The following is a 27,691-nucleotide window of genomic DNA, read 5'->3' as shown; positions in this document are numbered from 1 at the left end:
TTCTTTTTTTCACACACGGCTGCTAGAAGCCACGTAGGGAGGAGCAGGGGAGAACAGTAGTTAACAGGGGCTGCCAGAACCTTCCTGACAGGCCAGGCCTCTGCCTCCCCTCCCTCTACCCACATGACTGCACAACCAGCAGCTCCATGAAGATAGAGCAGGAGATGAAATCATCCACCCAGTTATAGAGTTCAATCTTTATCTTCCTGAGCTTGGGCCTGCTATGAGGCAACCTGAGTGGGGTTGCCCGTCCCCCAGATCTATAACAAGTGGGTGTCAGGCAACTCCTCTCCTACAGATTCTTGAGCTTAGGGTCTGGCTGAGCCTCATCTGTATCCCAACTGTGCATGCCTGGCACACGCTGTAACCCCTCAGAAGTGGGGATGATTTTTGGTACTGGGATTGAATCTGGTACCTCATTTGGTTAAACAGGCTCTCTGCCAGGGAGCTACACCTCAGGCAAACACACACTCTGTGACACCCACGTGAGAGGTAAAGAAATACATAGAGTGATAAAGACACGAGGTCACTTTTTAGTGACCTCACTGTCTATCAGCTGCATCCAAACCTATAGACAACAGGCCAGAACCCAGATTTTAAGATACCCCCCACCCCCGCTCATCCTCTGGCTGAGGGTAACTTTGAGGCAGCAATTTATATAAAAACAATCAACATGTATTTATTTAATATACATTGTAAGGGTTCAAGCAGACTTAATTTAAAAAAACAAACAAAACAAAAATAACAACACAGCTTAGAAATCAAAGAGAAAGGACAGACAGTCTAAGAAAAAAAGACAGCACAAAAGAGAGGTGGACAGTGTGCATCAGGGCTCTTGGTTGGAGACCTGCTTTGAATAGGTTTCTTGCAGGTACTTCTTAAATGCTGGAAGAAAACATATGGAGCTCAGGTAAGTGATGGATGGAGGGGCGTGGCAGGGCCCATTCTCCCTGTCCAGCAGATACCCCTGTGTTGCCATCTGGTTGGCTCCCTGATAGACTGGTTTCCAGAGTCCAGGAAAGGAAAAGGAGATATAGTCTATCCACAGATCCCTTCATCTATGTGAGAAGGGAAGGAGCAGCAGGGTGGATGGGGGATAAGCCGACCCAGCCCCCAGGGTCCCTCTGAACGTTGGTTGAGTTGGACAAGGGCCTACCTGTGGGGTTTTTCCAGAGCTCTGCAGCATGTGTGTTCAAAGGGCTATCGATGTTGGGTTCTCCTAGCAGGCTCTGGATAGAGAGTAAGATGGTCCTGACGTCATAGAGTGCAGACCACTTCTCCTTGAGAATGTCCAGGCAGATGTTGCCCTGGGTGTCCACGTTGGGGTGGTAGCAGGGGGTGAGGAACTTCACTGTGGGGGCGTTGTAAGGGTAGCCACTGGGGAACTCTAGGGAGAGCTTATACCTCAGGTCTTCATATACCTGACATTTGGGGAAAGAAGGGCAGAGTAAGTCCCTGTTCTCCTTGTGCCCTGCCCCCATCCCATCCCGGTTGCCCCACATTCCATCCAAGCCCCAAATAAGGGCCACGCAGGTAGAACTTATGAGTGTGTCTGCGTCTGACTAGCAAGCTATACGTTAAGTTAGCCGATGGTGCTTTCTTCCTGTGATGTTAGTGACCTTCCGGTCCAAAGATTGTGACCTGGCATCCCAAGGGCTACCGGAGTGGTCCAACTATTATCTCAATTGCTAAAGTGAGAATTTTGATCTGATTTCTGACTTAAAACCAGATCTGGAGTAATGGGAAGCTGTATGTGCCCTCCCACAAGCCAAGGTCCTCCACCCACTTTATCGTGATCTACAGATGGCACTGCCTGAAGAGCCCCTTTCCCTCACACTGAAAGAACTCGGCCACAGGGCTCAGGGCCTGAGCACAGGCACAAGGGACTGAAGCAGACCTAGCACTTGGAGTTCACTTCCTCAGAAAAGTTCACCACACTTAGCAAAGTGCTGCCCACTTACAGTGCCGGCTGCTCCGTGGATGGTCCCCACCCATTTGAACAGGTTGTCTGATTCAGGGAAGGCGGAAATTCCTTTGTCACCAGACATCTGAGGAAGGAAACACCCAACTGCTGGATTCCAGCATACGCAGCAAAAGGGATCACTCACTGGGTGAGTGCCTGCCTCGGACTAAAGCGGCTAGAGCCAAATCACAGGCTGGGAAGAGGGGTCAACAGGGAAGGCCCTCCTGTGCTTCCAAAGTTTGCCTGGAAAATCTGTTTTTCACCGGGAATTTAAATGTCACTAAAACATGTAGATTGCTATTTAGGGGCAATGTAGCAGAGAACCAGCAGAGGAGAGAATTCTAAGGTGATGGATGGGACTAGCAATTCCAAGCCAGGTGTGAGCTGGGGCCAAAACAGTAGGAATGCGCCCAGATAATGACCCAGCCGGGCCGTGGTGGCCCACGCCTTTAATCCCAGCACTTGGGAGGCAGAGGCAGGCGGATTTCTGAGTTCAAGGCCAGCCTGGTCTACAGAATGAGTTCCAGTTCCAGGACAGCCAGGGCTACACAGAGAAACCCTGTCTCGAAAAACCAAAAAAAAAAAAAAAAAAAAAAGCCTATGGCCCGGTAGACAGCTGCCGTGCTCAAGTGAGGGTGGGAATTCAAAGGGCTTCCCATTAGGGAGTAAATTACACCCATAGTAAAGGAGGCTACTGATAATTGGGTGGGGGATGGGAAGGTAGGCCAATTGATCTTAGAACACGCAGTCACTCACCATAAGGGTCATCAGCTCCTGCTGTAGCCTGCAAAGAGAAGTCGAGGTTACTCGGCGGCATGGCTACTGTGGAGGTATAACATCACTTCCCACTCGACTATCCTGAAGACTTGTCATGGAGGCCTTTCCCCTTCTTCAAAGGCAGGGTCAGCTCGGGAGCATCTACAGGCGGACCCAGTGAGCCTTTGGCCGCATGTTAAGCCCCGCGCTCGCAGGGCAACCTATGAGAACTGCCTGGCAGCGCCGTCAGCCTTCCATTTTCTTCGTTCCTGGTGCCCCTCATGTGTCCCAAGGCTCCGGGGTGACCTCCGCACCACTCACCTCTTACCCACAGGGCCCCGGGCGGCGCCCCCGCAGGGCTCGGCTCCTTTTCGAACGGCGGCAACGCTGGCAGCAGCTGGGTCACGGTTTTGCGAGGCCATCCTAGAAGTGTTGGCACCAAGACAGGAGTGTGGAGACGAAAGGGCAACTGTAGGGCTGCGGGCCGCCGCTCGCGTTTGAATTGTAACTCCTGCTGAGCTAGCCAATCAGAGGCTCGCTTGGGTTTGATCCAGCCAATGAGACGTCCCGGAGCGCTCTGCCTCTGCTCAACTGCTAGGCCACCCAGTAATGCGCTGCGATTGGACAGCGGGGTGTAACTCGTATAGCCGATTGGCGAAGAAGACTGCCATTAACTAACGAATCGGTGGCGGATTGGTGGTCTTTGGACGACGCCGATCATTAAAGGGTCAAAGGAACCGTCCACGTGTATTCGCTGCCTCCCCCGCCCCCCGCCGGGTCTCTTTGGAACCCCAACTCCTGTCGCTGGTCTGTAATTTGGCTGTGCAGCCAGGTATGAACTTGACTTCTTGATCCTCCTTGCTATCACTTCCAAGTGTTGAGATTTCCCGAATGAATGCCCCACCCGCCCGGCAGTGGTTGGACCTCCCGTCCAAATCCGCTGGTCCATCCAGGCCACGCCCAGCAGGGAGCACTCTCCCGGAAAAGGGAGAACTTGATAATGTTACTTCACCCTATTAAAATGTTACTTTCTTTGGCTCCCAAGAACTTAAAAAAACCTAGGAAGTTGCCAGGTGTCATAGCAGATTCCCTATTTATTAGTAAACGTGGGTTCAGGTGGTGCATGCCTGTAATCTTGGAAAGTGGAGACAGGAAAGTCAAGAGTTGAAGGTTATTTCTAGGCTAGCCTGGGCTATACGAGTCTGTGTCTTAAAAAAACAAAAACAGGGTCTGATGGTGCTCAACGCCTTTAATCCCAATAAAGGCGGGACCTCTTGAGTTCGATGTCAGCCAAGGTTACATGTAAGAGATCCTGCCTCAATCCCAAAAAGGGAAAAACAAAAATCATATTCTCCAGTCAGTGTGTTAGCCTATAACACTGGGAAAATAAAAGACAGCTCCATTTTTCCTTTTGTAGGCCATCAAACCCTCTTTGGGCTAGCCTTCATACTGTGCAGCATTCCTAAGTTGGAACAAGGACAGGGGAGAGACTGGCAGAGAACACAGATGGGGTGGGCAGGCAGGTTAAGTGGTCCTTTTCTGGTGTGCACACTTCTTTGGCCCTTGCTGTCAGGTCCCACAAGGCAGTCATTACAGCAGGCTCACCACCGTGTTTATTACAAACTGTTTAATTGCTTCTTATTCAGTAACTTTAGAAACAGAACCACATGCCAGTCTGGGGTGCTCTGCAGTGAGTCACTACAAACTAGCTCACGGACAGCTTAATGCTGCTAAGAGCCAACTAGACCAAATCCCCACGATGGCCTCAGCCGGGTGGGGAGAAAGGGTCTCGGAGGCAGGCTCCAAGTGCAGTAGCCAGGACCCCCATGGCCGGCTCAGGTCTGGAGAGGTGCGTCAACAGCGCGATGCTCATTCTCTGTCCGTAGTGTCTCCATGTATTTCCGCATCTTCTCAACCATCCAGGACGGTAGAACAAAGGATTTCAGCTCCTCCAGCTTCAGGTCCAAGCATCCTCTGGAGGAGACATTGGGTGGACATTAAAGGGAGGCGACGGCCTTGTCCGTGTGCCTATGGAGGCAGATGGAGGATGGGGAAAGGGGCCTTCTGTATACCTGTAGTCGTCGCTGGCAGCCAAGTCTCGGATGTCTTCCTCAATGAGAAGGTACGCCTAAGGTCAAGGGAGAGTGATTGAGGCCTTTGATTCATTTCACACCAAATCAGAAATTCTATTAATAATGCCCTAGGTGCAGGATGCAGTTTACAAATGACTAGGAGGAGCATGTAGGAAGACACTGGGAATGGTTCCTTGACAGCAACTTTCACTCAGAAACTTTACCGGTGGAGTAGATCCCAGTGACTAAGAAAAAAAAATTGCCCAGGCTGTACCTGAACTTCCTGACTCAAAAGGATCCTGTCCCCTCAGTCTCATGAGTGGCTGGATTGCAGGCATGTGCCCTGGAGCCTGGCTTTGGTGATTAATTTATCTGTGGTCTTCCCACCAACAATAATGATAATACTGCTGAGAGCAGGCCATGGGTTTGGTCCGCAGTGTTGCTGTGCAGTGTCTGTACACTGAGTCTGGGTCTGAGCAACGCCACAGCCCATGGCCCTTGAGCTCATGTGTTCCTGGGATTACAGATCTACGACATTCCTGGTCTTTTGGAAAAAACGGCCTATTTAAAAAATTTGAGATGTCTTACGCTAAGCCTGGCCTCAAACTTGTTCTATAGCCTAGTAGGCTTTGTATTAAGAATCCTCTTGGCCAGGCTGGTGGCACCTTTAATTCCAGTACTTCAGGAGGGAGAGGCAGGCTGGTCTACACGGTGCGTTCTAGAACAGCCAGGGCATCTATTGAGACTGTATCTCAACAAAACAAAACAAACAACAAAGAAAAACAAACCAACACAAAAATCCCCTGCCTTCCGAGCAGCCATGATAATAAACAGGCTCAGGCCGTCTCCGGCTTTAGAAGACTGGATGGTGAAGCTGTCCGCTTCACCCCACAGGGTGGGGTTTCACTGTGCAGCTGTGGCTGGCCTGGAGCTCACAGTGATCTGGCTTCCTCTGCCTTCCAGATGCTGGGATCACAGATGTGCACTGCGTCCAGCTCTGCTCATCGGCTTCTACTCCAGGTTATGCTGCACTCTACATCGTAAGTGGTAGCGATCTGGAGTCATTTATAAAAGTGTGGCAGAGTCCCAACATAAAACAAAGATCTCACTGCCAAAAAAGCAGATGGCGTACACAGGCCGTGAGAGTCGATTAGGAACAGTCCAACAGAACCCTCACTCACGTACAGAGCCCTGCCTGTGCCTGTGGAGAAAGTCATCACGGCCACCTCAGGACGAGCAATGACCCTGACTGCTTCGGGATTTAAGCCATGATTTCTTGGAGTGGACATGAATCTGGAAAGTGCTGCCAGGTATGGTGGTCATCTTTCTTTCTCCTTGTTTAGATTTTTTTGTTGTTGAGACAGGGTCTTTCTGTTTTGTAGCACTGGCTGTCCTGGAACTCACTCTGTAGACCAGGCAGCCTTGTATTTACAGAGATCCACCCATCCCTGCCTCCAAAGTGCTGGGATTAAAGGTGTGTGTCACTATGCCTGGCTGTTAGCATCTTTGACTTGTCCCTACTGTGTTGAGAAAGCTTTCTGTAGCTGCATTTGTGGTGATTCCCTGTATCATTACTATGCTGTGTCTGGATAATGCTGTGGTCATGTACAGAAGCATTGCTGGGTGGTGAGTTCCAGGACACCCAGGGCTATTATATAGGGAAACAAACAAAACGGCCTTTTCTATGGGTATCTAATATGATCCAGAACTTTCAGGAGTGGGTGGGAAGATGAGGGGGGAGAGGAAGCCTTAGGAACCTTAGTCTGTTCTTCAGCATGAAAGAACAAGTCTCATGTCTCCCTTCCCACCATTTTGATGTTTAGGGAGTCTACCAAATTTGGAGACAAGCTTGGCCAAGAGCTGGACTCATGTCCCCGGACTGGGTGCGTCTTTGGCAGTGGTACATGGAGCCGTGCTCACCATCTTTCCTCCGGTTGCCCGCATATGATGCTGCTCAGCCAGCCAGTGCTTGTCCTGAGGATCTGCTGCATACTGGGAGGAAGGGTAAAGTTAGTGGGAACATGTTAGCTTAGAGGGAAGGGTTCTTCTCTTGGCCCCTGACCAGTTCTAACCAATGGACCTTGTCTTAGTCAGGTATATATAACCAAGGGCTCATGAGTCTCTACAGTGCAGGCTGAACCATGCCCAGGGAGCCCCAGGGTTGCAACCTAGCTGCTAGAGTTTCAGGTACATGTCCATTCTCCCCAGATCCCCTTTCTTAAAATATAGCATCCCTGGAAATGACAATCCCCAAATGACAGTTATTTTAGCCTATTTCAAATTGACCACAGGTGCCTTCTAACACCTATTATTATTATGGGCACAGTATTTCCTTTATTTTTGGTTTCTGAGAGGGTATCACTATGTAGCCCAGGCTAGAATTACCTCTGGATCCCTCTGTCTCTGTTCTGAGTACTGAGATTATGAGCATGTGCTATTATTGGCAGGACCATATTTTGTAAAACAAAAGTCAAGAAATAGCACCATATAAATAAGCCACCTGGTTCTAGAGTTCAACATCAAAGACAAATAAGGCTAAACTTCCTACCACTTTGTAGATAGACAAGTCTGGGTGGTAATTTCCTCCAGATTAGTTTATCCTCATTTGTAAAATGGACTGGTACCAGGCATGGTGGGGCAAGCCTGTAATCCTAGAACTTGGTAGGTGGAGGCAGGAGGGCCTGGAGTGAGAGAACGGCCTGGGCATGAAAGCCTGTGTTGAAAAACAATCCTATGAATTCTGTGCAGCTGCTGAAAGTAAGCTGAGGGAGAGCTATTTGTGTAGGACAGATGAACCATCAAGGTATCATGGACAACAGGTTGTTCTGTAAAAGCACCAGTCAGTTGCCTGGTGGTACTGGCACATGCCTTTGATCCCACTACTCAGAAGGTAGAGGCAAGAGGATCTCTGAATTTAAGGCTAGCCTGGTTTACAGAGACCTTATCTCTAAAAACAAAACAAAACTCCATAAGACTAAAAGCAGGAAAGAAGCTGGCCAGAGTGGACAGTGCCTGTGTTCCAGCCTTAGCTTGAGTAGCAGAGTGCAGGTGGACTGCAGGCTTGCACCTGGCTACACCACCACTCCAGAACAATCCCATGATGCAAGCAAGTGGAGCTCTCTAAACTGGGCTGCGCATAGCTGGGCATAGGTGGGCATAGCTGGACATAGGTGCAGGAGATGGCTAAGGGGAACTGGTCCCTGATGGTCTGACTGCCAGGTCAGTGACTGTCCCAGCTTCTCTGCCTCGAAGTTTCCAAGGCCATCTACAATCACACAAATCACACAGGGGCCCGGCTCTTTCCTCCAGCGCTACCTACCTTAAAGAGGTGTGGGTGCTTGATGTAGATTCTTCCTCTGGTGCCTCCCATCCCCAAGGCCCTGAAAAACCAAGGAAGAGTGGCAGCAGGTGCAGACCCTGTCAGTGAGCCATGAGCCAGTCCCTCCCCATTAGGACCAAGGGTCTCAGACTTACTTGTTGGCTCGAGACCCCAAAACAAAAGTGGTAGATTCATTCAGCCGAGCTGGGTCCCACTAAAAGAAACAGGCCAGTAAGGGGTGTTCAACATGCTGGGCAGAGCCGTGACACTCCTCCCTGTTCTTTCCTCCTCCCTCCTTATCCATTATTCGACAGTTTATACAGGAAACAGAGTACTTACAGTGTTAGGCTCTGTACTAGACATCGAGGATATAGAGATGAGTTAAGATATAGACTGTTCCCCAGGAGTCCCAGACAAGTTTCATACTGACTGAAAGACCACTATCCAATGGACCACCTGATGGGGCCATGACATGGCTGGTACAGAGCATGAGAGGTGTCCAAAGGGATGGATGGACTGGGCAGAAGGTCTCTCTTAAAGAGATAACCCCTGAAGTTACCTCTGGAAGGGTGAGTGCAAATCCAACAGGTAGGGAAGGAAGGGGCATCCTGCAGAGTGCAGCATGTAAAGGCTGATGGGCACTGGTTTGGAACACTCAACAAACTAGGTCATTCCTGTGTTGCTCTTGGAGAGGGGAAGTGATGAGAGGCGACTGAGAAAGCGCAGACTAGCCACACTGATGGGTTTGCATTGTGTGACCCACAGACCACATGGGACCACTACTGGGATAAGTCTGATTGCTTTAAGGACAATTTACTCTTTCAGCAACGTGGATGACTGACAGGAAAGCAGCTCAGAGGCTGCTGTGACATATCGGAATGTCAAGCAATACGGGCCTAAGCTTCGGCAACTGTGAGGAGGAGAAAGACAGAAGGAACTGCCCTACATTCACAGGGTGTAGGGGCCTGACTGGATGTAGAGGTGAGGGAAGGCAACAGCAAAGATGGCCAAGGTAAGATAGAAGCAGGATCTGAAAAGTGGGCTGAGGGTGCTACTGAGCAGAGAACTGTTTGCCTGGCACACATGAGGCCCTGTGTTCAGTCCCTGGCACACATGAGGCCCTGTGTTCAGTCCCTAGTACGATCATGAGCACATAAAGTGGAGCTCACTTTTTGACACAGTGGTACACACCTGTGAGGCCCAGAATCTGTGAGGCAGAGGATCCTGAGTTCAAGGGTAGCCTGGGCTACAGTGAGAGCCTATTTCAGAATAACAGAACAAAAACAAATGGGTTTTGAAGAAATATCCTCAGTCTAATTTTATATCTGCTGTGTCTGAGAGCTGCTTGGTGGTTCTGGCTGGGGGCACAGCAACTGTACACCTCTGACCAAAAAATGGCCATGCTCTGCTAAGGTCATTGTCTTGGAATGAGATGCAGCTTTAGGAGGGGTGCACTTGGAGTGGTGGGGGTGGGATAGACCGCTTGCCTAGCCTGCCAGATCACCTTAGTCAACTCCTGGCACCACTGGGGTGGCATATGTTGTGGCCAGATGGCCCTCACACCCTAGATAAGCCGTGTTTGACACACCTATGCAACTCAGGACTAGCAAACAGGAAGCTATTACAAGGTTGAAAGATGAAGCCGGTGGTGGTGGCACACGCCTTTAATCCCAGCACTTGGGAGGCAGAGGCAGGCGGATTTCTGAGTTCGAGGCCAGCCTGGTCTACAGAGTGAGTTCCAGGACAGCCAGGGGCTACACAGAGAAACCCTGTCTTGAAAAACAAAAAACAAAAAACAACAAAAAACAAAAACAAAAACAAAAACAAAAGAAGGAAAGATGGAGGTGTGGGAAGGAGAAGAAACCTCAGAAGTGTAAGACCTGGTCATGAAGCTGTAAGCATAGAATAGTAGAATCCCTGTGCCCACGGAAGTCAAGAGCAACAGAGGTCTTCCAGAGGATGAGTTTGAATCCTAGCACTCACAGCAGGCAGCTTATAAGCACCTATAATTCCAGCTCTCTTCCAAGGGAATAATGCTCTCTTCTTACCTTCGTGGGCATCCACATACATAGTCACACACACACACACACACACACACAAGTTTTATACTAAAAAAAAGACCCAGAGAGTCGGTGAGATGGCTGAATGGCTAAGAGTACGAGCCCCAAGCCTGATGATATGCACCTGATCCCCAAGACCCACACAGTGGAAGGAGGGAAGCAACTCTCCCGGGATGACCTCTGACCTTCACATGATCTTGTGCACGCACAGTGAGTGAATGTATTAATAGTCATACAGAGGAGCTTCCAGTGAAGTGGGCCAGGGAAATAGTTCTGGCCATAAGGGTCCTGCTGAGGAAGACCTCTTCATAGGACTCAGAAGAGGGCTTGGAGAGAAGAGAGATTCAGGAGAACGTGGATCACCAGCTTTAAGTTTTAGAGCTTTAGAAATTTCTTGAAGATTTTTAGAGACCTCGTGACAACTGTAGGGAAAGTAAGGAGGGCAGATGAGGTGGCTGTGCCGGCTGTTCAATGTCGACCTGACATAGGCTAGACATTTGGGAAGAGGGACACTAACTGAGAAAATGCCCCTCTCTGCCTGTAGACAAGTCTGTAGAACATTTCCTAAGTAGTGATTTCTGGAGAGGTCCCTGCCCATTGCCGTGTGCCACCTCTAGGCAGGTCGTCCTAGGTTCTACAAGAAAGGTTACTAGGCACAGTGGCTCATGGCCTTAATCCCAGCACTTGGAGGCAAAAGCAGGTGGGTATCTGTGAGTTCGAGGGGGTAGGAGGCGGAAGCAGGTGGGTATCTGTGAGTTCCAGGGGGTAGGAGGCGGAAGCAGGCGGGTATCTGTGAGTTCCAGGGGGTAGGAGGCGGAAGCAGGTGGGTATCTGTGAGTTCCAGGGGGTAGGAGGCGGAAGCAGGCGGGTATCTGTGAGTTCCAGGGGGTAGGAGGCGGAAGCAGGTGGGTATCTGTGGGTTCCAGGGGGTAGGAGCAGGTGGGTATCTGTGAGTTCCAGGGGGTAGGAGGCGGAAGCAGGCTCAGTGGGTCACAAGGAGCAAGTCAGCAAGCACAGCACCAGCGCCCACCCCATGGCCTCTGCGCCAACTTCCTGCCCTGAGTTCCTATCCTGACTTCCCTCTGCTGGCAAGACTGTGATGTGGAAGTGTAAGATGAAATTAACCCTTTCCTCCTTTTGGCACCTGGCATATTTTTGCTTTTGGCCATGGCATTTTACCAGACCAACAGAAACTGTAGCTAACTTATTTTTAATAAAGTTCTAACAAGGAGAGGGAATACTTTTATGTACCTCACTAGGCATCTACATTTCAATAAAGAGTTCTGATCATAAAAGGGATTGTAAAAATATCTTGGAGGTGGCAGAAGCTAAAGAATCAACAGATTCGGGCCTCACACTTGGCTTCATCACCAGCCGGCTGTACATTTGCCTAGGCAATGCAACTGTCCTGGGAGCATGAGATAAGGTCAGAAAACAAGATCACGCCTACCTAGCAGGGGATGGCAGGCAAGCTCAAGTCCAAAAACAGGAACACACTCTGTATCTTGTAACAGCACCACAAAGAGTAAGTGAGCCAGCAGACCACAAACTCTGGGTGGCATCTTCACATACAAAGTAGTAAGTGTTGGCAGCTGTCAGTTTAAAGACTTAATTCTCCCTTTTAGAGACTTACTTTTAGCCTTGAACTTGCAGTGATCTTCCTGCCTCTGCCTGCCTCCCAAGTGTTGGGATTATAGGTGCCAGCACTATGCTCTGAATTTTAAAATTATCTATTTAAATCAAACCCAGGGCCTAATCATGCCAGACAAGCATTCTACTATGGGGCTGTGCCTCCAGCCCAGCTTTTCAGTTTCCCTCTAATTCCAGTAAAGATGGAAATCACGACACCTGCAGGAAAGCTATACAGCTGTAGGGATCTCAGAAAGCATACGATACTGTTGCTTTCTCTTGTGTAGTTTCTAGATTTCATATATACACATAAAATCACGTATGTATATATGCCATGAATGTAGACATGAAGCTTAGGGGAACAAAGGGGACGGATGGAGGGGGCCAGACAGGAAAGGGGACACAGCAGAGCATGGAGAGGGTCATGTCCACAGTACAGCATACGTGTGTACCATGAGGAAAGACCGAGCACAACAGAAAAGTCTTTTCATGTTAGGGATTACACCTAGGGCCTTCCTTATGCCAGGCAGTGTCTGCTGCCAGCCGAGCCCAAGTCCAGCTTTTTATTTTGCTTCTAATTCCAGTTCTTCCTTGGACTACTGTCTGGAGGCCAAAGTGGCTGAAGGCAGAGACAGGGAAGATGGCTCTGGAATGGTGAGCATATCATGTACCACTTCCAACCTCTTTGCCTCATAGGGGCCCAGAGCCTCAGCCACTGTCATGTTCACACAAGCATACCTTGGGGCCTTCTCGGCGAATTGGTTCACAGGATTTTGGTTTCCATCTGCTCAGAAGGAAAAAAGACAGGTGAATTCTCCAAGTGATGGAGGGAGGGACTGAGCTTGGAGACTTACTAGAGCGATATCACTGGAGGGGGGGGGAGAGGGGAGGGGATGGTGGTGCACTGTTTTCTGGCAAGTCACTAGAAATACAAAGAAGGGACTGGAGAGGTGGCTCAGCAGTTAAAAGCATTAGCTGCTCTTCCAGAGGACCTGTGTTCCGTTCCCAGCACTCACATAGCAGCTCACAACTGTCTGCAACTTGACTTTCAGGGGATCCAACACACACATCCAGACATACATGCAGGCAAACCACTAATATACATAAAAATCCAAATTAAAAAAAATTACAAAGGAAAAAAAGGCCTGGAGCATAAACTACCTTAGAGCCTAGCAAAGGGCAAGTCCAGGAATGTCCAGTTGCAGCTTTCTCATCAGTCAGAAGGCCAGCAGCTGCCCTGCCCACTTGTGTGCATGCAGGATGGCAATGCTTGGTCTACTTAGTGAGTCTTAGGTCACAAACGGTTTAGACAGGACAAGATGGCTTCAGGAAGGATACTGTAGCTGGATACAGGTCACTTTAACTTTGCCCAAACTCAAGATTTAATGAATGAATGAATCCCAGGAATGAATCCCTCAGCAGCACACAGGCTCAGTGATGGTGTTAAGCTGAGGCAGAGTCACTATCAACTGTAACAAATGTGCCATTCTAGTGACAGGTGTTGCTAACAGGTGCATATATATGGGGCAGGGGAGGAGGGTTTCTATCTCTGTATCTTCTACTCAGTTTGTGATGGATCTAAAATGCTCTATAAACAGAACTTAAAAGAGCTCTTTGGAAACAACCATCCTGGGCTGGAGAGATGGCTCAGAGGGCAAGAGTACTGACTCCTCTTCCAGAGGTCCTGAGTTCAGTTCCCAGCAACCACATGGTGGCTCACAACCATCTGTAATTGGATTTGATGCCCTCTTGGTGTGTCTGAAGACAGCTACAGCATACTCATCATATATAAAATAAATCTTAAAAAAAAAAAAAGAAAAAAAAAAAGAAAATAACCATCCTCTTGTCTCTAATAGTGCTTCCAATAATTGTAAAATCAGTTTTTTGTTCTGTTTGTGACAATGTCTCCTATAGTCCAGTCTGGCCTTCAAGTCACTCGTCACTGTGTAGCTAAGGATAACCAATAACTCCTGATCATCCTGACTTCTCCTAAGGAGAGAGATCTCAGGTGCCTGCTACCACACCCTACTAGGGCAAGTAATTCTGACTATTTTTTAAACTCTGCTAACTGCCATGTTCTTTAGAGAGTAGTTGTAAGCTTGTACTTAGACTAGTTTTGAACATTCAGACATGAATCAGGACTGGAGTTTAATCTAGCTGTTGTGGATTTTGTAAAGGCAGGATAAAACAACTCCATCTCATTGCCCTTTCACTACCCTTCATCGGGAATCCTCTCCCACAGTAGCTCACACCAGTGGACCTGAGTCCACCTGACTTTCACTTCTGGCCCTTCCCACTCACAGCCCCTCCCTCATCAGTTCCCTTCAGCTCTTACAGCACTGGTAACCCCTACTCACACCATGCCAGCAGCTGCACGGTCATTTGACAGGACGTGTCCAGGAGGCCGACCTTTCCTCTGCACAGAGAAGAGCTGTCAGAGCCCTGACCTTGTAGCATCCCTGGTCTAGTCTGTTGGGGCCAGGTCAATTAGTGGAGACAGTACGGTTGTTCAGAGAGAACAAATGACCTTGGGAGTGCCCTGGAGAACAACCGTTTCTCTCCTTGCCACCCCATGCCTGGAAAAGCCCAGAGGTAATGAAAGCCCAGGGCTTCTTTTGGAACAAAAGGGCCCTTTCCCAGCTGGAAGCTCCAACAAGGGCTTCCTTGCTTACCTTTTTGGGAATGGGGCTTCCTCGGTGGGACTCCTCTTCTGCTTGTCGGCCACGCTGCAGAAAAAGGGGAGGCGTCACTGCAAGGCTAGTGCCTGGGGGCTGCAGTCTTATGGGGCTACAGTAAACAGGGACCCCAGATTTAACCCTCTGGCCACCTGACCCAGGTCTCAGAAGTCTTGAATGGTGCCTTTTAGACCTGGCTCTCTGGACCGAGTGTCATTTCTGGGGTCCACATATTTTACTTGCCTCCCACCTGACTCCCTAAGGGTCCAGGGCAGTGATTCTCACCTTGATCCCTGGAAGTTCGTGGGCCAATCTGGGTATCACTTTTTCTCCATCTGAAAAGAGTAGCTTTGCCTGGAAGGGAGAGACCAGTGTTACCAGTCAGTGGTTCGGTGGGGAAGTACAGCAGTTTGTAAACACAGCTTCAGAATGGGTTAGCTTTCCTGTAAGATGCTCACATTTACGTTCAAAGATGAACACGCCAGAAAAGCGTCGGCACAAATTTACATTTATAAAAAGTGGCTATGAAGCACATTCTGTTTCTGCCTGTTGACTATGGGGGAAAGGGAAGGAGCTGGTGAGGCACCAAAGGCTGGACTGTACTCAGTGTGGATGAGGCTCTGAACCTGCCTTGAAGCAACAGCCAGCTCACATTAATCTCAGCACTTAGGAGGTTGACCCACAAGGATTGCTGTATGTTCATGAGACTGAAAAAAAAAAAAAAGGTGTGTGTGCCTGCATGTATATGTGTGTGTACACACAGTCATGTGGTGGAGTGTATGTATACGTCAGACCTCTCAGCTGTCTTTCCCATGTGTTGTCAGGCAAGCACCTTTAATTACTGAGCCATCTTGCCAACCTGTGTTTTGAGAAAGGGTCTTCCCATGAAGCCAAACTCAGCTAGGAATTGCTAGGTAGCCAGGCTGGAATCTAAATTAAAACTGCTATGCCTCTGCCTCCTCATTGCTGAGATTAAAGGCTTGGGATATGCCCAGCTAAGTCCATATTCTTAACTATCACTCGGAGATCTTGTTATATAGACCAGGTTGGCCTCAAACACACAGAGATCTGCCTGGCTCTGATTCCTGAGTACTAAGATTAAAGTTATGTACAAACACCCCTCCCTCTAGTTTTCTGAGACAGGGTTTCTCTGTAGCCCTGGCTGTCCTGGAACTCACTCTGTGGACCAAGCTGGCCTTGAACTCAGACCGCCTGCCTGTGACTACCTCCTGAATACTGGGATTAAAAGTGCGACTGTATGAACCTTCTTAATAAAATATGCTATCTACAAAAATAAAGTGAACAGATAAAAGCAAACAGGAGAAAACTCAAGGGAACACATAGGAGGCAAATTTAGCTGTTTCTCCCTAACAAACACAAAGGAAGTGTTGGAGAGATTAGAAACACACTGAAAAGGAAGATGGGGCATAAGGAGTGAAAGCAAGCAAGAAACAGGACTTAACCCACCCCCAACTAAAACACTGGGCCAGAAGTTGGCAGTGGGGAAGGATGTTTGCCATTAAACATCTGAGTTCACCTCGGAACCCACAAGGTGAAAGGAGAACTGACTCCTGCTCTGACCTCCTGTGCTGACTTTAACTTTAGTATAAAATAACTGCCACCAATGATGTTTAGCCTGAAGAAATTTCTAATCAAGTAAGTCTGTATGTTTTAGACATGGGAGGCCCAAAACAAAATGCTTTTATCTATTTGTGTGTGTGTGTGTGTGTGTGTGTGTGTGTGTGTGTATATATATACTGTTAAAAAATTATACATATAAAATTTTTTGACAGTGTTTCTCTGTGTAGCACTGGCTATTCTGGAACTCACTCTGTAGACCAGGCTAGTCTCTGCCTCCCAGGTGCTGAGATTAAAGTGTGTACATCACTATGCCCAGCTGTTTCCTTATTTCATGGTGTGTTTTATTCCATATCAGAAGAGTGCATTGGATCCCATAGGACTACAGTTACAGACACCACCAGCTCCCTGTGGGTGCTGGGAACTGAACTCATGCACTCTGGAAGAGCAGCCAGTGCTGAGCCATCTCTCCAGGACATCTTACTGTGTAGCACAGGCTGGTCCAGACCTCACTATGTCCTCAGCAGGCTGGCCTCAACCTCACTACATGTATATGCCACCACATCTGAGCCCACTCCTTAGACACACGGCACCGCTTCTTCCCCTAGACTCTTCATCTTCTAGCAAGCTCTTTTACTGGACATCTGTGTCCAGTACTGTCAAGGGAGGGAACTGTGCCCACAGTGCACATCACTGGGACCTGACACTAAGAAGCACACAGTAGGCCCTCAATAAATAACAAGTAGAGTGATAAAAAGATTGAGACCAGTGAGCTAGCTCAGGAGGAAAATGCATTTGCTGCCTGATGCTGTGAGTGAGTTCCACACTCAGGAAGTACTTGATAGAAGGAAGAACTTCACAGTTGTCTTCCGACTTCATACACTTGCCATGGACCATGTGCACACATGCACACGTGTGTACAAACACCCAGAGGAGAGGGATTAGACATGCAGGTGAATGAAGGTCTCTTCAATTCATCCTACTTTAGTGCAACCGTATGAAAACACTATAAGCGAATGTTTGTTGTTGGCAACTGTTAAATTGTTCCTATATGATGCTCCTTCCTGGAGTAAACAATCTGGCTTCTTAGGAAATTTGTTGGCTAAAACTTGATAGTTTCCAAGAAGCAGGTTGGTTTTCGGTGTTCTGTAGGGTGGAGCTGTGCCCTCCCAGAGTTGGGCTTCAGGCAGTGCCTTTGCTCCTTTCTGAGGCTCTTCACAGTCAAGCAAGGCAGTTAACAAATTCACAGTCAAGCAAAGAGCACGCTGGATGCTGACAGTCTCTATTAATAGCATAGCTGACACAGGCAAACAGGTTCTCTAGTGTCTGAAATAGTCATTTATAGAATTGATGTCAAGTCTCCTGACCACACCTGAGATGCAGGAGGACAAAAAGGGTGATAGGTCCCATGACCCCTAAAGAGCCTATGACTACTTGAAGGGAATTCACCAGCCACTTGTAGAGGCGAGGGCACATCTTAAATGCCATCATGCTTGGTGGCAAACATCTTATTGGCCCTTGTTTGCCTTTTTAGTTTGTTCTAGCTTTATTGTGGGAAAACTGACAAACAGATATTACATACATGAGGGGTACAAATGGTTTGATGTATACATGATATATCAAAATTTTATGTCATCACAATACACTGTTACCACTGTGTCTGTGTACATGTGTGTACAATTTAGAAGTACTTTCTTAGCAGATATCAAGGAAACAAGAATGTCAACAACTAGTGTCACTATTCCATGTACAAGACCCCAGACTGAATCCACCTTCTAACCACAAATTTCCACAGCTTCCCAGGTAACCACCATTTATTTCCTTTTGTTTCTGTCAGTCTGCTAAGCAGTTTCTTCATTGGTCAAACAGGGATGACCACATGTGACTTGTATGGTTCCTCGCACATACTAATGCTACTTCTCTTCCTGCTTTGTCAGCAGCTACCCTGAGCTCAACCTGATCTAAGTGACTTCTTGATGTCCCCCAAGTACCACGAATGAAGGAGCGCTTTCTTAGCCCACTTGGTGACTGAACCTTTGTCTACATCCCTTGGCTCTCACCTGCTCCAGGCAGCTGCGGCAGGCCTCCTGAATCAGCTGCTCTGCATCCACTTCTTCCCCAACATTGTCTCGCACATTCAGCGCTGCCTTCTGGAAGAACTAGGGGAGAACACCAGCACAAAGTCAGAAGTCTTTCAAGTCTTATTAACTAAAAGGAACACATATGTAATCTTCAGGACAGAGAAGGTGACCCAGGATCCCAGCAACACCAACAGACAAAGGCCCAGTAGGACATAAAGGTAAAGGGAGAGCTTGATTCTAAAAATGCCAAGGGACTGCATGATGGGCCCAAACATCTGAGGGTCTGAGAACACATTTATTTAGTGTCCAAGTCCCACCAAGGAGATGCCTCAGTGGGTTATAAGTGTCCAAATTGTATCTCTAAAAGAAAGTCTCAGTTCTCTCTGGGATACAGAAAAGTTCTGGAGACTACAGACAATGTTCCTGCTGTGAGAGGCAGCTATGAGGAGGCACTGTGAGCAAGTTCAGTGCCTGTTATTAACATAAAAACCAGGGAGACTGCCAGGCATGGCGGTGTGCGCCTTTAGTCCCAGCACTTGGGAGGCGGAGGCAGGCAGATCTCTGTGAGTTCCAGGCCAGCTGGGACTCTGTAGAAAGACACTGTTACAAAGCAAACAACAACCAACAAAATAAAACCAGGGAGAGCACATCAAAGGACTGCACATGGCACCACCTTTCTGGAGAACAACTTCCTTTCCTTCATACCCCTTAATTCTATCTCAATGAACTGATTCCTCAGAAACCTTCAAGTGAATAAAGATGTACACTTACAGTGTCATCCAAGTAGAATTCTTTTAAATTAAAAAAAAAAAAACAAAAAAACAAAAAAAAACCCAAAAAATCCACGACATGAACTGTCTATTTAGCACGAGTTGGTGTTTTCCTTCCACATGTGAGTCTTGGGATTTGAACTCAGGTATTCAGGCTTGGTGGCAAGTGCCTTTATCTGCTGAGCCATCTCATCAGCCCCACTGAGTATTTCTTGTAACATGAGAAAAAATAAGTAAGCGATCCCAACGAATGTCCTAGGCACTAGCTAACTTAGTTATAGCATACTGATGAAAGAGACTACTCTGTGACTACTATGAAGACTCAGGACGAGCTACTATGTGATCATCTAGAAACACGACACATATACTAAGCGAAGTCAGTTAGGGTGAGGAGGTTTGTGCAAGTGACACAGCTGGAAGGCCGTAGAGCCACTGTCGGCAGTCAGCTGTTACTACTGTGTATGTGTGCACACGTATACTGGTACCAGTGCCTGTACAGAGGTCAGAGGGCGATCCTGTGGAGCCAGTGCTTTCCTTCCATCTTGTGGGTTCTGGATCTGCCTCCAGGGTGTCAGGCTTCATGGGAAGTGCTTCACTCACTGAGCTGTCTACAAGCCCTGCTTTCTGTTTTTCAAAGGAGGCCTCACAGACCCCAGGCTAACCTCCAACTAGTGGAGGATGAGCCCAAACTCCAGATCTTCTTGTTTCTACCTTCTAAGTGCTATTACAGGTACGTGCCACACTTTATCAAAAAACTGAAACAGAAAAGTTGAATTATGGAATAAAAACCTAACACCCTCCATAGACAGTCCAAAGTCCTCCCATGTTTATTATAATCTACTCATTCTTCTGCCCATCTATCCATCAACTCAATGTTACTAATTTATTGTTATTTTCGATGTTAAGGTGCAAACCCAGGGTCATATTATATTTATACATACATATAGTGTGTGTGTATGTGTGCATGTGGGAGCACATGTCATGGCATGTGCAGAGCACAGTCTATGGGTTGGGTCTTTCCTACCATCATGTGTGTTCTGGGGACTATATTCACGTCATTAGGCTTGGCAGCAAGTTCCTTAAGCCCCTGAGCTACCTCAATGTCTCCAGCCTTTAATTCTTTGAGACAGAGTCTTAGTAGGTAGTTCAGGTTGGTCTTGAATTCATAATTCTCTTCTACCCTTTGAGTACTGGGGTTACAAACGTGTGCTTCGATGCCAGGCCTGTTTTTAAGTATTATAATATTAAATATTGTATATTATATTTTCTTTGGAAAAGTTAAACACTTTTTAGATTTATAGTTTGTATGTGTTGTGTCTGCATATATGTCTGTGTACCACATGTATGCCTGCTGCCTAAGGAACCAGGCTGGTCTCAAACTGGAGTTAGGAGTTATAGATGGCTGTGAGCCACCATGTGGGGGCTGGGAACTGAATCTGGGTCCTCAGTAAGAACAACAAGTGCTCTTAATCAGCCTTGAATTTTTTTTTTTTTTTTTTTTACATTTATGTGTTTGTTTTGTGGACATGTGTGTGGACACACATTCCATGGCATACTGGATAATTTGGGGGACTCAGCTGTCACTCTTGGTAGCAAGGGCCTTCACTCACTTAACCATCTTGCTGGTCCTGGAATATCTTTTTAAAAAGCAGCATACTTTTTAAAGGTTTGTTTATTTTATACATATGAGTACACTGTCAATGTCTTCAGACACACCAGAAGAGGCATCGGATCCCATTACAGATGGTTGTAAACCACCATGTGGGTGCTGGGAATTGAACTTAGGACCTCTGGAAGAGCAGTCAGTGCTCTTAACTGGTGAGCCATCTCTCCAGTCCCAGCAACATACATTTAATAGAAATAAATACTCACAGTACCTTCAGTAAGGCCAGACATAACTAAAACTTAATATTTTTAAAAGGTTAAAGAGAGAGACTGGAGAGATGGCTCAGCGGTTAAGAGCATTGACTGTTCTTTCAGCGGTCCTGAGTTCAATTCCCAGCAACCACACAGTGGCTCATAATCATCTGTAATGGGATCCAGTGCCCTCTACTGGTGTGTCTGAAGACAGCTATAGTGCACTCACACATATACATTAAAACAAACAGACAGACAGAAACTTGAAATGAGACTGACAGCTGAGATCTGAGGACACTGTTAGGGTGCTCAGATGAGGCCAGGCCTCACAGGAGTGATACCATTGGACTTATTTTCATTTCAGAGGTTCTCTGAAGTTGTATGGTAGGTAGATTTAAGGAAAGAACAGTCAGAGCTGGACAACAGAAGGAGCCTTGATGAGAAACAATGAAGGTGTCAACCAGAATGGGGCATGGAGTCTGCAGTGGAAGACAGAACAGAAGGTAGGTTTCTACATGAATGACCCAAAGCAGCTCTGACCCCATCTGTTCCTGCCTCCTCACAGTATGCCAGTAGCAGCTCTGTCTTCCTAGCTGCCTAGGACAAGTGAGTTGGGAGGTACACACGCCCTCTTCTCTCAGTCTGCATCACAGTCACGGATGTAAACCTGCACAAGTTGCTGCCTCACCACCGAGGCTCCAACACTGTCACTTCCTGCTGGGATTATTTCGGTTTCCCAGCTAGTTCCCCTGCAGTCTATTCTCTACATGATAGTCAGTAATTCTTTTTTTAGTAAAAAATTAAATGAACTAATTAACTTATTTCTTTATTTCTCCCTTTGTATGTATTTTCTCTCTCTCTCTCTCTCTTTTTTTTTTTCTGGTTTTTCGAGACAGGGTTTCTCTGTGTAGCCCTGGCTGTCCTGGCACTCACTCTGTAGACCAGGCTGGCCTTGAACTCAGAAATCCGCCTGCCTCTGCCTCCCAAGTGCTGGGATTAAAGGCGTGCGCCACCACTGCCTGGCTGTATGTATTCTCATTATGTAGCCCTGGCTCATCTAGAACTTGCTATGTAGAACAGGCTGACCTTACACAGATCTCTGCCTGCTTCTGCCTTCCAAGGGCTGGGATTAAAAGTTATATTCATGCCACCATGCCTGGCTTATAAAATTATTTTTAATTATGTTTATGTGTTCAAATGTGCTTGCAGAAGTCAAAGACGCTGAAGCTTCCTGAGCTGGAGTTACAGCCACCTGCCTAGAATGCTGAGTCTCCAGCCCCTCCCTAAAAACAATCAGTAATTCTTCTAAAGCATTACACAGAGAAGCAGGAGAATCGTGAGTGTGAGACTATCCTGGGCTATGTAGTGGATTTTAAGCCTCTCTAGCTACTTTAAAAACAAAACCAACCAAACAAAAAATGGTTGGGGCTGGAGAGATGGCTCAGTGGTTAAGAGCACTGGCTGTTCTTCCAGAGGACCAGGGTTCAGTTTCCAGAACCCACATGGCAGCTCACAACCATGCATAAACTCCAGCTCTTGGGGATCCAACGTCCTTTTCTGATCTCTGTGTATACCAGGCATACACATAGCACATATCTATACATGCAGGGAGAACACTCATAAACATAAAACAAAAACCAAAACAAACCCAAAACAAAAACCAAAGCCCAACAAATCCCCCAAACAATCCAGGAAACAAAAACCCCAAGCAGACTCAAAGCCTTTATGTGATCTGCTGTTATTTCTTTTCATGAAGTTCGAATTATCCTGATACCAAAACATAATAAAGAAAATTATAGGCCAAGCTCCTTTAAGAACATAGAAGAATAATTCTCAACAACAGAGATGCAAACTGATTTCAAGAAAACATGGTAAATATTCATTATGAGCAAGCAGGCTTTAATCCAGAGACATAGGGATGGTTCACATTTGCAAATAAATAATGTTATTCATTAAACAATGGACTTAAGACAGAAATCAAATGATCATCTTATTAGATGCAGAAAAGGCTTCTGACAAACCATCATTTATGATAGTCCTGGAAGAGAGGGAATGCACCTCAACATGACGAAGGCTATAGATGATAGATTACAGCCAACATTCTAGTAAGTACAGAAAACTCGGAACCACGTCAGGAACAAGACAGGCAGGTGTCAGGTGTCCACCCTCTCCACTCCTATTCAGTATAGTAAAGCCTCAGCTACAGCAGTCAGATAAGAGGAACCATGCCCATGCAAGAAAGGAAGCCAAAGGAGCTCACTTGCAGATGATATGCTACACATCAGAAAACCATGAGATCTGACAAGCACTTTGAACAAAGAAGCAGAATTTAAAAAAAAAAAAAAATCAACATATAAAACCCTACAGCCTTCCTCTACACTGGGAGCAAACAGGCTGAGGAAGACCTCAGAGAAATCATTCCATTCATAACTGTCAAAAAATAAGCCTTCCAGTAAACATGCCTGTAACAAAAGCTTTAAAAACTGAAGGAAACTGAAGACCCTACAGGATGGATGACCCCCTCCCCAGGTTCATGAATTAGAAGAATCAATACTGTGAACTGGCATTACTAAAAGCAATCCCCATTAAAATGTATGAGTGTCTCTGAGAACAACAGCAACCCAGCTCAGTTCTCCAGTAAGCCCAGGGGTCACCTCTTTTCCCTCAGTCCCTACACTGTTTAAAGTGAGCGCAGGCGTTACGTGTGTTACACACTGCCACAGGTCCAGTCATGCTGGGCAACAGGCTAATCATGAGTTACTGTTTCTTCCAGTGCTTGGGATCAAACTCAGGGCTTTGTACTCACAAGCTAAGGGCTTTACTGAGCTACACACAGTCCCAAGTCATTTTAATGATGCTGATAGTACTTTTAAAAATGAATAAAAAGTCTAACTTTTCATGGTCTAAGCAAGGGTGTTGAATACATTAAAATGAAACCGTCTGGCAAAAATAGGTATTTAAATCAACCCCAAGCAGTGGAAAAGTTATTGGGATGTATATTCAGAATTGAAACCTGTTATCTCTGTACAGCATGGATTGAAGAGAGACTGTTGACAGGAGGAAGGACCATCCTGCCTGGAAGTCACCTCTATTCCCTCCACCCCTTTCTTTTCTGATAGGATCTTACTATGTAGACCAGGCTGGCCTCAAACTCCAAAGATCTGCTTGCTTCTTTCTTCTGAGTGCTGGGATTAAAGGTATGTGCCACCATGCTTGGCTTTTTCTAAGATTTTTTTTTTTTTTTTTTTTTTTTAAATATTTATGTGTATGTACCTGTGGAATTTATACTCTTGAGTATAATCTGTAGAGGCCAGAAGAGGGCACTGGATGCTGGACCTGGAGTTACAGGTGGCTGGGAGTGGCCTGATGTGGGTGCTAGGAATTACAACTGACTCCTGTGCAGGGGCAGCAAGCACTCCTAACCACTGAGGCTATGTTTCCTAGTCTCCATTCTGTTTTTCTTGTCTAAGGGGTCTCACTGTGATGTTCAGGCTGGCTGTCAGCTGCCTCAGCCTCCTGAGTGGTTGGGTGCGCTGCAGCAACTGGCTGTACAGTCTTATTTAGCAGTGCTGCTGGATTTAATCACCACGTCCTCACCTTCATGTACTTGTTGAAGACACTCTGGATCTCCTCATTGATGCTAGGCTGCAGGACAGCACGGAGGAGATCCATAGAGATGGCTGGATCTGTGAAACTGCATTTGAGGGTAAGACAAGAGTCAGGGGAGTGTTCCAAACATATGTTCCCAGATTACTCAGTCAGTTAGCAACATGAGATTTTAAAGTTTTATTTCATCGTAACTCTCTGTGAAATGGAAATTATTTCAGAGTGCCTTGTGACATATAATACATACACATATATTTTTTCTTTTCCTTTTTTTTTTGGGGGGGGGGGAACAGAGTCTCACTATGTAGTCTGGCTGTCTTGGTACTCACTACATTGATCAGGCTGACCTCAAACTCAGAGGTCTGCCTGCTTCTGCCAAGTGCTGTAATTAATAAATGATTATCACTACCCCAGATCAAAAATACAAGTAGAATTCCAAAGTCCCATCCAGAATTCTTTCCCTTCCCCAGGCTGGACACTTCAACTAGCAGCCCCATATCAAAGCTGAGAAAACAGAGTCTAAGAAAACCTAAAGGCTTGTCCAAACTTATCCAGTTAACAAACATCAGTTTGCATTAGAACAGATGTCTGAATCTTGAATTCTCATTCTCCGACTTAACAGATTTCAATCACGGAGATGGTACTAGACTTTTATTCCTCTCCTGCTTTGTAGAGGAGTTAGGATGTAGAACTGACAAGGTTACAGGTTGTCGATCTCGGACTCCTGCAGTGGGGCTCCCAAAGCACTCACTCAAGTCCACATAACCGGATATGGGTCTCACCCAGGACAGACCCACCCAGGACTGGCCTTACCTTGTGGTCATCTGAGATCGGCGGCCCCTTCGCTGCACCTGCCGATGTTTTATCATTATGTTCCAAGGGTTCTGTGGGGACCAAGTGGGCAAATGTCACCGAGGCCTCTCATAATGATGAGGAGAAAGTGAGCTAAACCTAAACATCCCTGCTTCTCACTTCTCCCATCTTGGGGTGAAGGGAAATTCAGTGGCTGGAAAACCCTGTCAGGGTGGAGGAACTGGGGAATTGTTTTCTGTCACCATTGTCCAAAGCTCCCTTTTTCTGGAAGAGCAGCAGTGTTTACCGAGGGTCTACTATGAGGCGGGTGCCGAGTCAGGGCGTTCTACCCGCCTATGTCAGCCCATCCCACCACAACTCCATCAAGCTCGGGTTAATGTTGTTCATTACACAGAAGAGAAACCTGGCGCTCAGAGGGTGTCACATCAGGCCCACGTCACCTAGCTAGAATCTGAATCCAGGTCGTCGCACGGAGAAAACGGCACCCCCAGGGCCGCACAGCCGCCGCGTTCTTTCGCCCGCGGGCCCGGGGCCCGGGAGCCCGAGGCCCTGCCGAGCCCGAGCCCCGGCCTCGCCCGGGCGCCCTCACCGTGAGAACCGGCTGGCCCGCCGCGCCCGCGTCGCCCAGCTCCAGGCCGCCTCGCTCCGCCCCGCCGGGGCCCCGCGGCTGCTCGGTGTCGCCAGTGGCCCCCATGGCGCCCCCGGCCCACAACAACCTCAGCTCGACTCAGCCACCGGAAAGCGGCGCCGTGACGTCACGGGAGCGCCCGCGCCACCCGGCCGGAAGCGCGACGCGGGTGCGCCGTGGAGTTGCTATGGGAACTGAACTGCCGCCTAGGAGCCACCTCTGGGTGGATTTCCGGATCTTTGGTGTAGGGGACGACTTCGGGGCTTCCAGACCCCTGGGAGACAACGGCTGGGGACCGAGTGTGGGTGTTCGGGGACCATTCAGTCAAGGGACCAGGGCGGGTGTGAGGTCAGCAGAGCATACGCTTCCTCTGGGGAGCACAGGGCTGTCCGCGAGAACATCTGAAAACTTGGCACAGCCTCTCCCGAAATGGCATAGTCCGACTCAGGAACCGGGAGAGCCAACAAAGGAAGGGTTGTTGGTACCATCCCAAATACCCAAACACCTAAACACCATACTACTAGCCTTTGCGGGCTGCCAGTTGTGTCGGAAGGCATCAGAATGAAGGTTGGGTTTTGAATTGTGAACTAGTCCTCTTCCAGAGAGCTGGCCTTCTCTCCCCTAGATGGTTGATTCTGGTATAGGTAGGAGATGAAAGGTTTAACAACTGTGGCATTCTCCTGAGCTTCCCTTAGCCCTATCTCCGAGGTAAGTTGTCCGTGAAAGAGTTGGATTCATTTACGGGTGATAAAGTTACTCTTCTCGGGTTACCAGACGCAGGTAGTGTAAAGTATATGAGTTTTGTGTTAGGAAAGATCTAGATTCAAACCTGATGTGATATGATCGTTCACGTTGGATAGGGCCTGGTGTGATAACATAACCCCAGCACTGAGGAAGAAGTAGCAGAAAGCTCACCCTGTGTTGCAGAGCAAGATGCTATCTTAGCCAAAGGCTAAGAACATTGGCTGTGGGACTGGATCGCTTACCGTTGTTCTCCAGCTCACTAATTGCATGATCATTCTCCACAGTCTCAAGTATTCCAGGCTGAACTTAAATTCACCATGTAGCTAAGGAGCTGCCGCCACCTCCACAGTGCCAGTTCACAGACATGCCACACCACATTTGGTTTATGTGGTGTTGGGAATTAACCCCACAGTCACATGGTTGACACTAGAGCTGGATTATTTTATGCAAAGCACTTAAAACTATGGTATAAGTATCTTCTTAAATTACTCTAATATAATAGTAATTTCTACCAGTCTTCACTTAAGGACCCTTTCCTCTGAAATATTATTGTGTGGATTAAGATACTGTACATAAAGTACATATTAGATAATCAACAAATACCAGTTTTCTCCATGTTCCAACATCTACTTTTTAAAAAAGGTTTACGTATGTGTATGAGTGTTTTGCTGGCATGTATGTATGTATGTATGTACATCATGTATGTGCCTGGTGTCCACAGAGGTCAGAAGAGGGTATTGGATCCTTTGGAAATAGAGTTATGGATAATTGTAAACTTCCCTGTGGGTGCTGGGAACTGAACTCTGGTCCTCTACAAGAGTGACACATGCTCCCTGACTGCTCGGCCATCTCTCCAGCCCCAACACCCACCTCTTAACAAGGGCACTTCCTTGCTTTAGTCAATGGTGGCTTTTTTCCCCTTTGGCAAGATCCTCCTCTGTCACTGTAGGCTGGCTTTGACCTTTGGCTCAAGCTGACTTTGTAATTTACCTGTCTCTCTCTGCCTCCCAAAGACTGGAATCACTACCGAGCCTGGCTTTGGATATATGAAGATAGTTTTTTGTTGTAGTTTTGTTTTTACCTGTCCTCTGTCCTTAACCTTATTGGGCTCAGCAGTGGCAGTGGCACAGCCAACCGAGG

At 47.4% G+C, this 27,691-nt stretch overlaps 2 protein-coding genes and 1 long non-coding RNA gene across 4 annotated transcripts; 1 reads left to right on the top strand and 2 right to left on the bottom strand.

Annotated features, from left to right (window-relative positions):
* Nucleotides 1-653: 653 nt before the first annotated feature.
* Ube2c (ubiquitin conjugating enzyme E2 C) lies at nt 654-3,234 on the bottom strand. The gene is made up of 5 exons (XM_034495839.2): nt 3,041-3,234; nt 2,720-2,747; nt 1,962-2,048; nt 1,157-1,421; nt 654-885 (listed from the first exon to the last, which is right to left on the bottom strand). Exons 1-5 carry the CDS (start codon nt 3,139-3,141, stop codon nt 827-829), a joined length of 540 nt encoding a protein of 179 aa, XP_034351730.1. The 5' UTR covers nt 3,142-3,234; the 3' UTR covers nt 654-826.
* Nucleotides 3,235-3,292: 58 nt separating this feature from the next.
* LOC143441494 (uncharacterized) lies at nt 3,293-6,747 on the top strand. The gene is made up of 3 exons (XR_013108971.1): nt 3,293-3,551; nt 5,755-6,101; nt 6,615-6,747. It is a non-coding gene; the product is annotated as an uncharacterized LOC143441494 (long non-coding RNA).
* Dnttip1 (deoxynucleotidyltransferase terminal interacting protein 1) lies at nt 4,332-25,942 on the bottom strand. Of its 2 annotated transcripts, none has more exons than XM_034496320.2 (13): nt 25,769-25,942; nt 25,180-25,250; nt 24,358-24,454; nt 18,113-18,211; nt 14,760-14,828; nt 14,472-14,525; nt 14,157-14,215; nt 12,538-12,583; nt 8,266-8,324; nt 8,111-8,171; nt 6,712-6,783; nt 4,792-4,847; nt 4,332-4,693 (listed from the first exon to the last, which is right to left on the bottom strand). In XM_034496320.2, exons 1-13 carry the CDS (start codon nt 25,871-25,873, stop codon nt 4,555-4,557), a joined length of 987 nt encoding a protein of 328 aa, XP_034352211.1. In that variant the 5' UTR covers nt 25,874-25,942; the 3' UTR covers nt 4,332-4,554. The 2 variants fall into 2 exon arrangements, with proteins under 2 accessions (XP_034352211.1, XP_076786327.1); XM_076930212.1 differs by lacking the exon at nt 25,769-25,942 and adding an exon at nt 25,620-25,702.
* Nucleotides 25,943-27,691: the final 1,749 nt, after the last annotated feature.

Source organism: Arvicanthis niloticus, chromosome 2 (assembly GCF_011762505.2).
Source record: "Arvicanthis niloticus isolate mArvNil1 chromosome 2, mArvNil1.pat.X, whole genome shotgun sequence".
NCBI classification, from domain to species: domain Eukaryota; kingdom Metazoa; phylum Chordata; class Mammalia; order Rodentia; family Muridae; genus Arvicanthis; species Arvicanthis niloticus.
The sequence above is the reverse complement of the archived record's forward strand: the minus strand, read 5'-3'. Positions and strand labels throughout refer to the sequence as shown.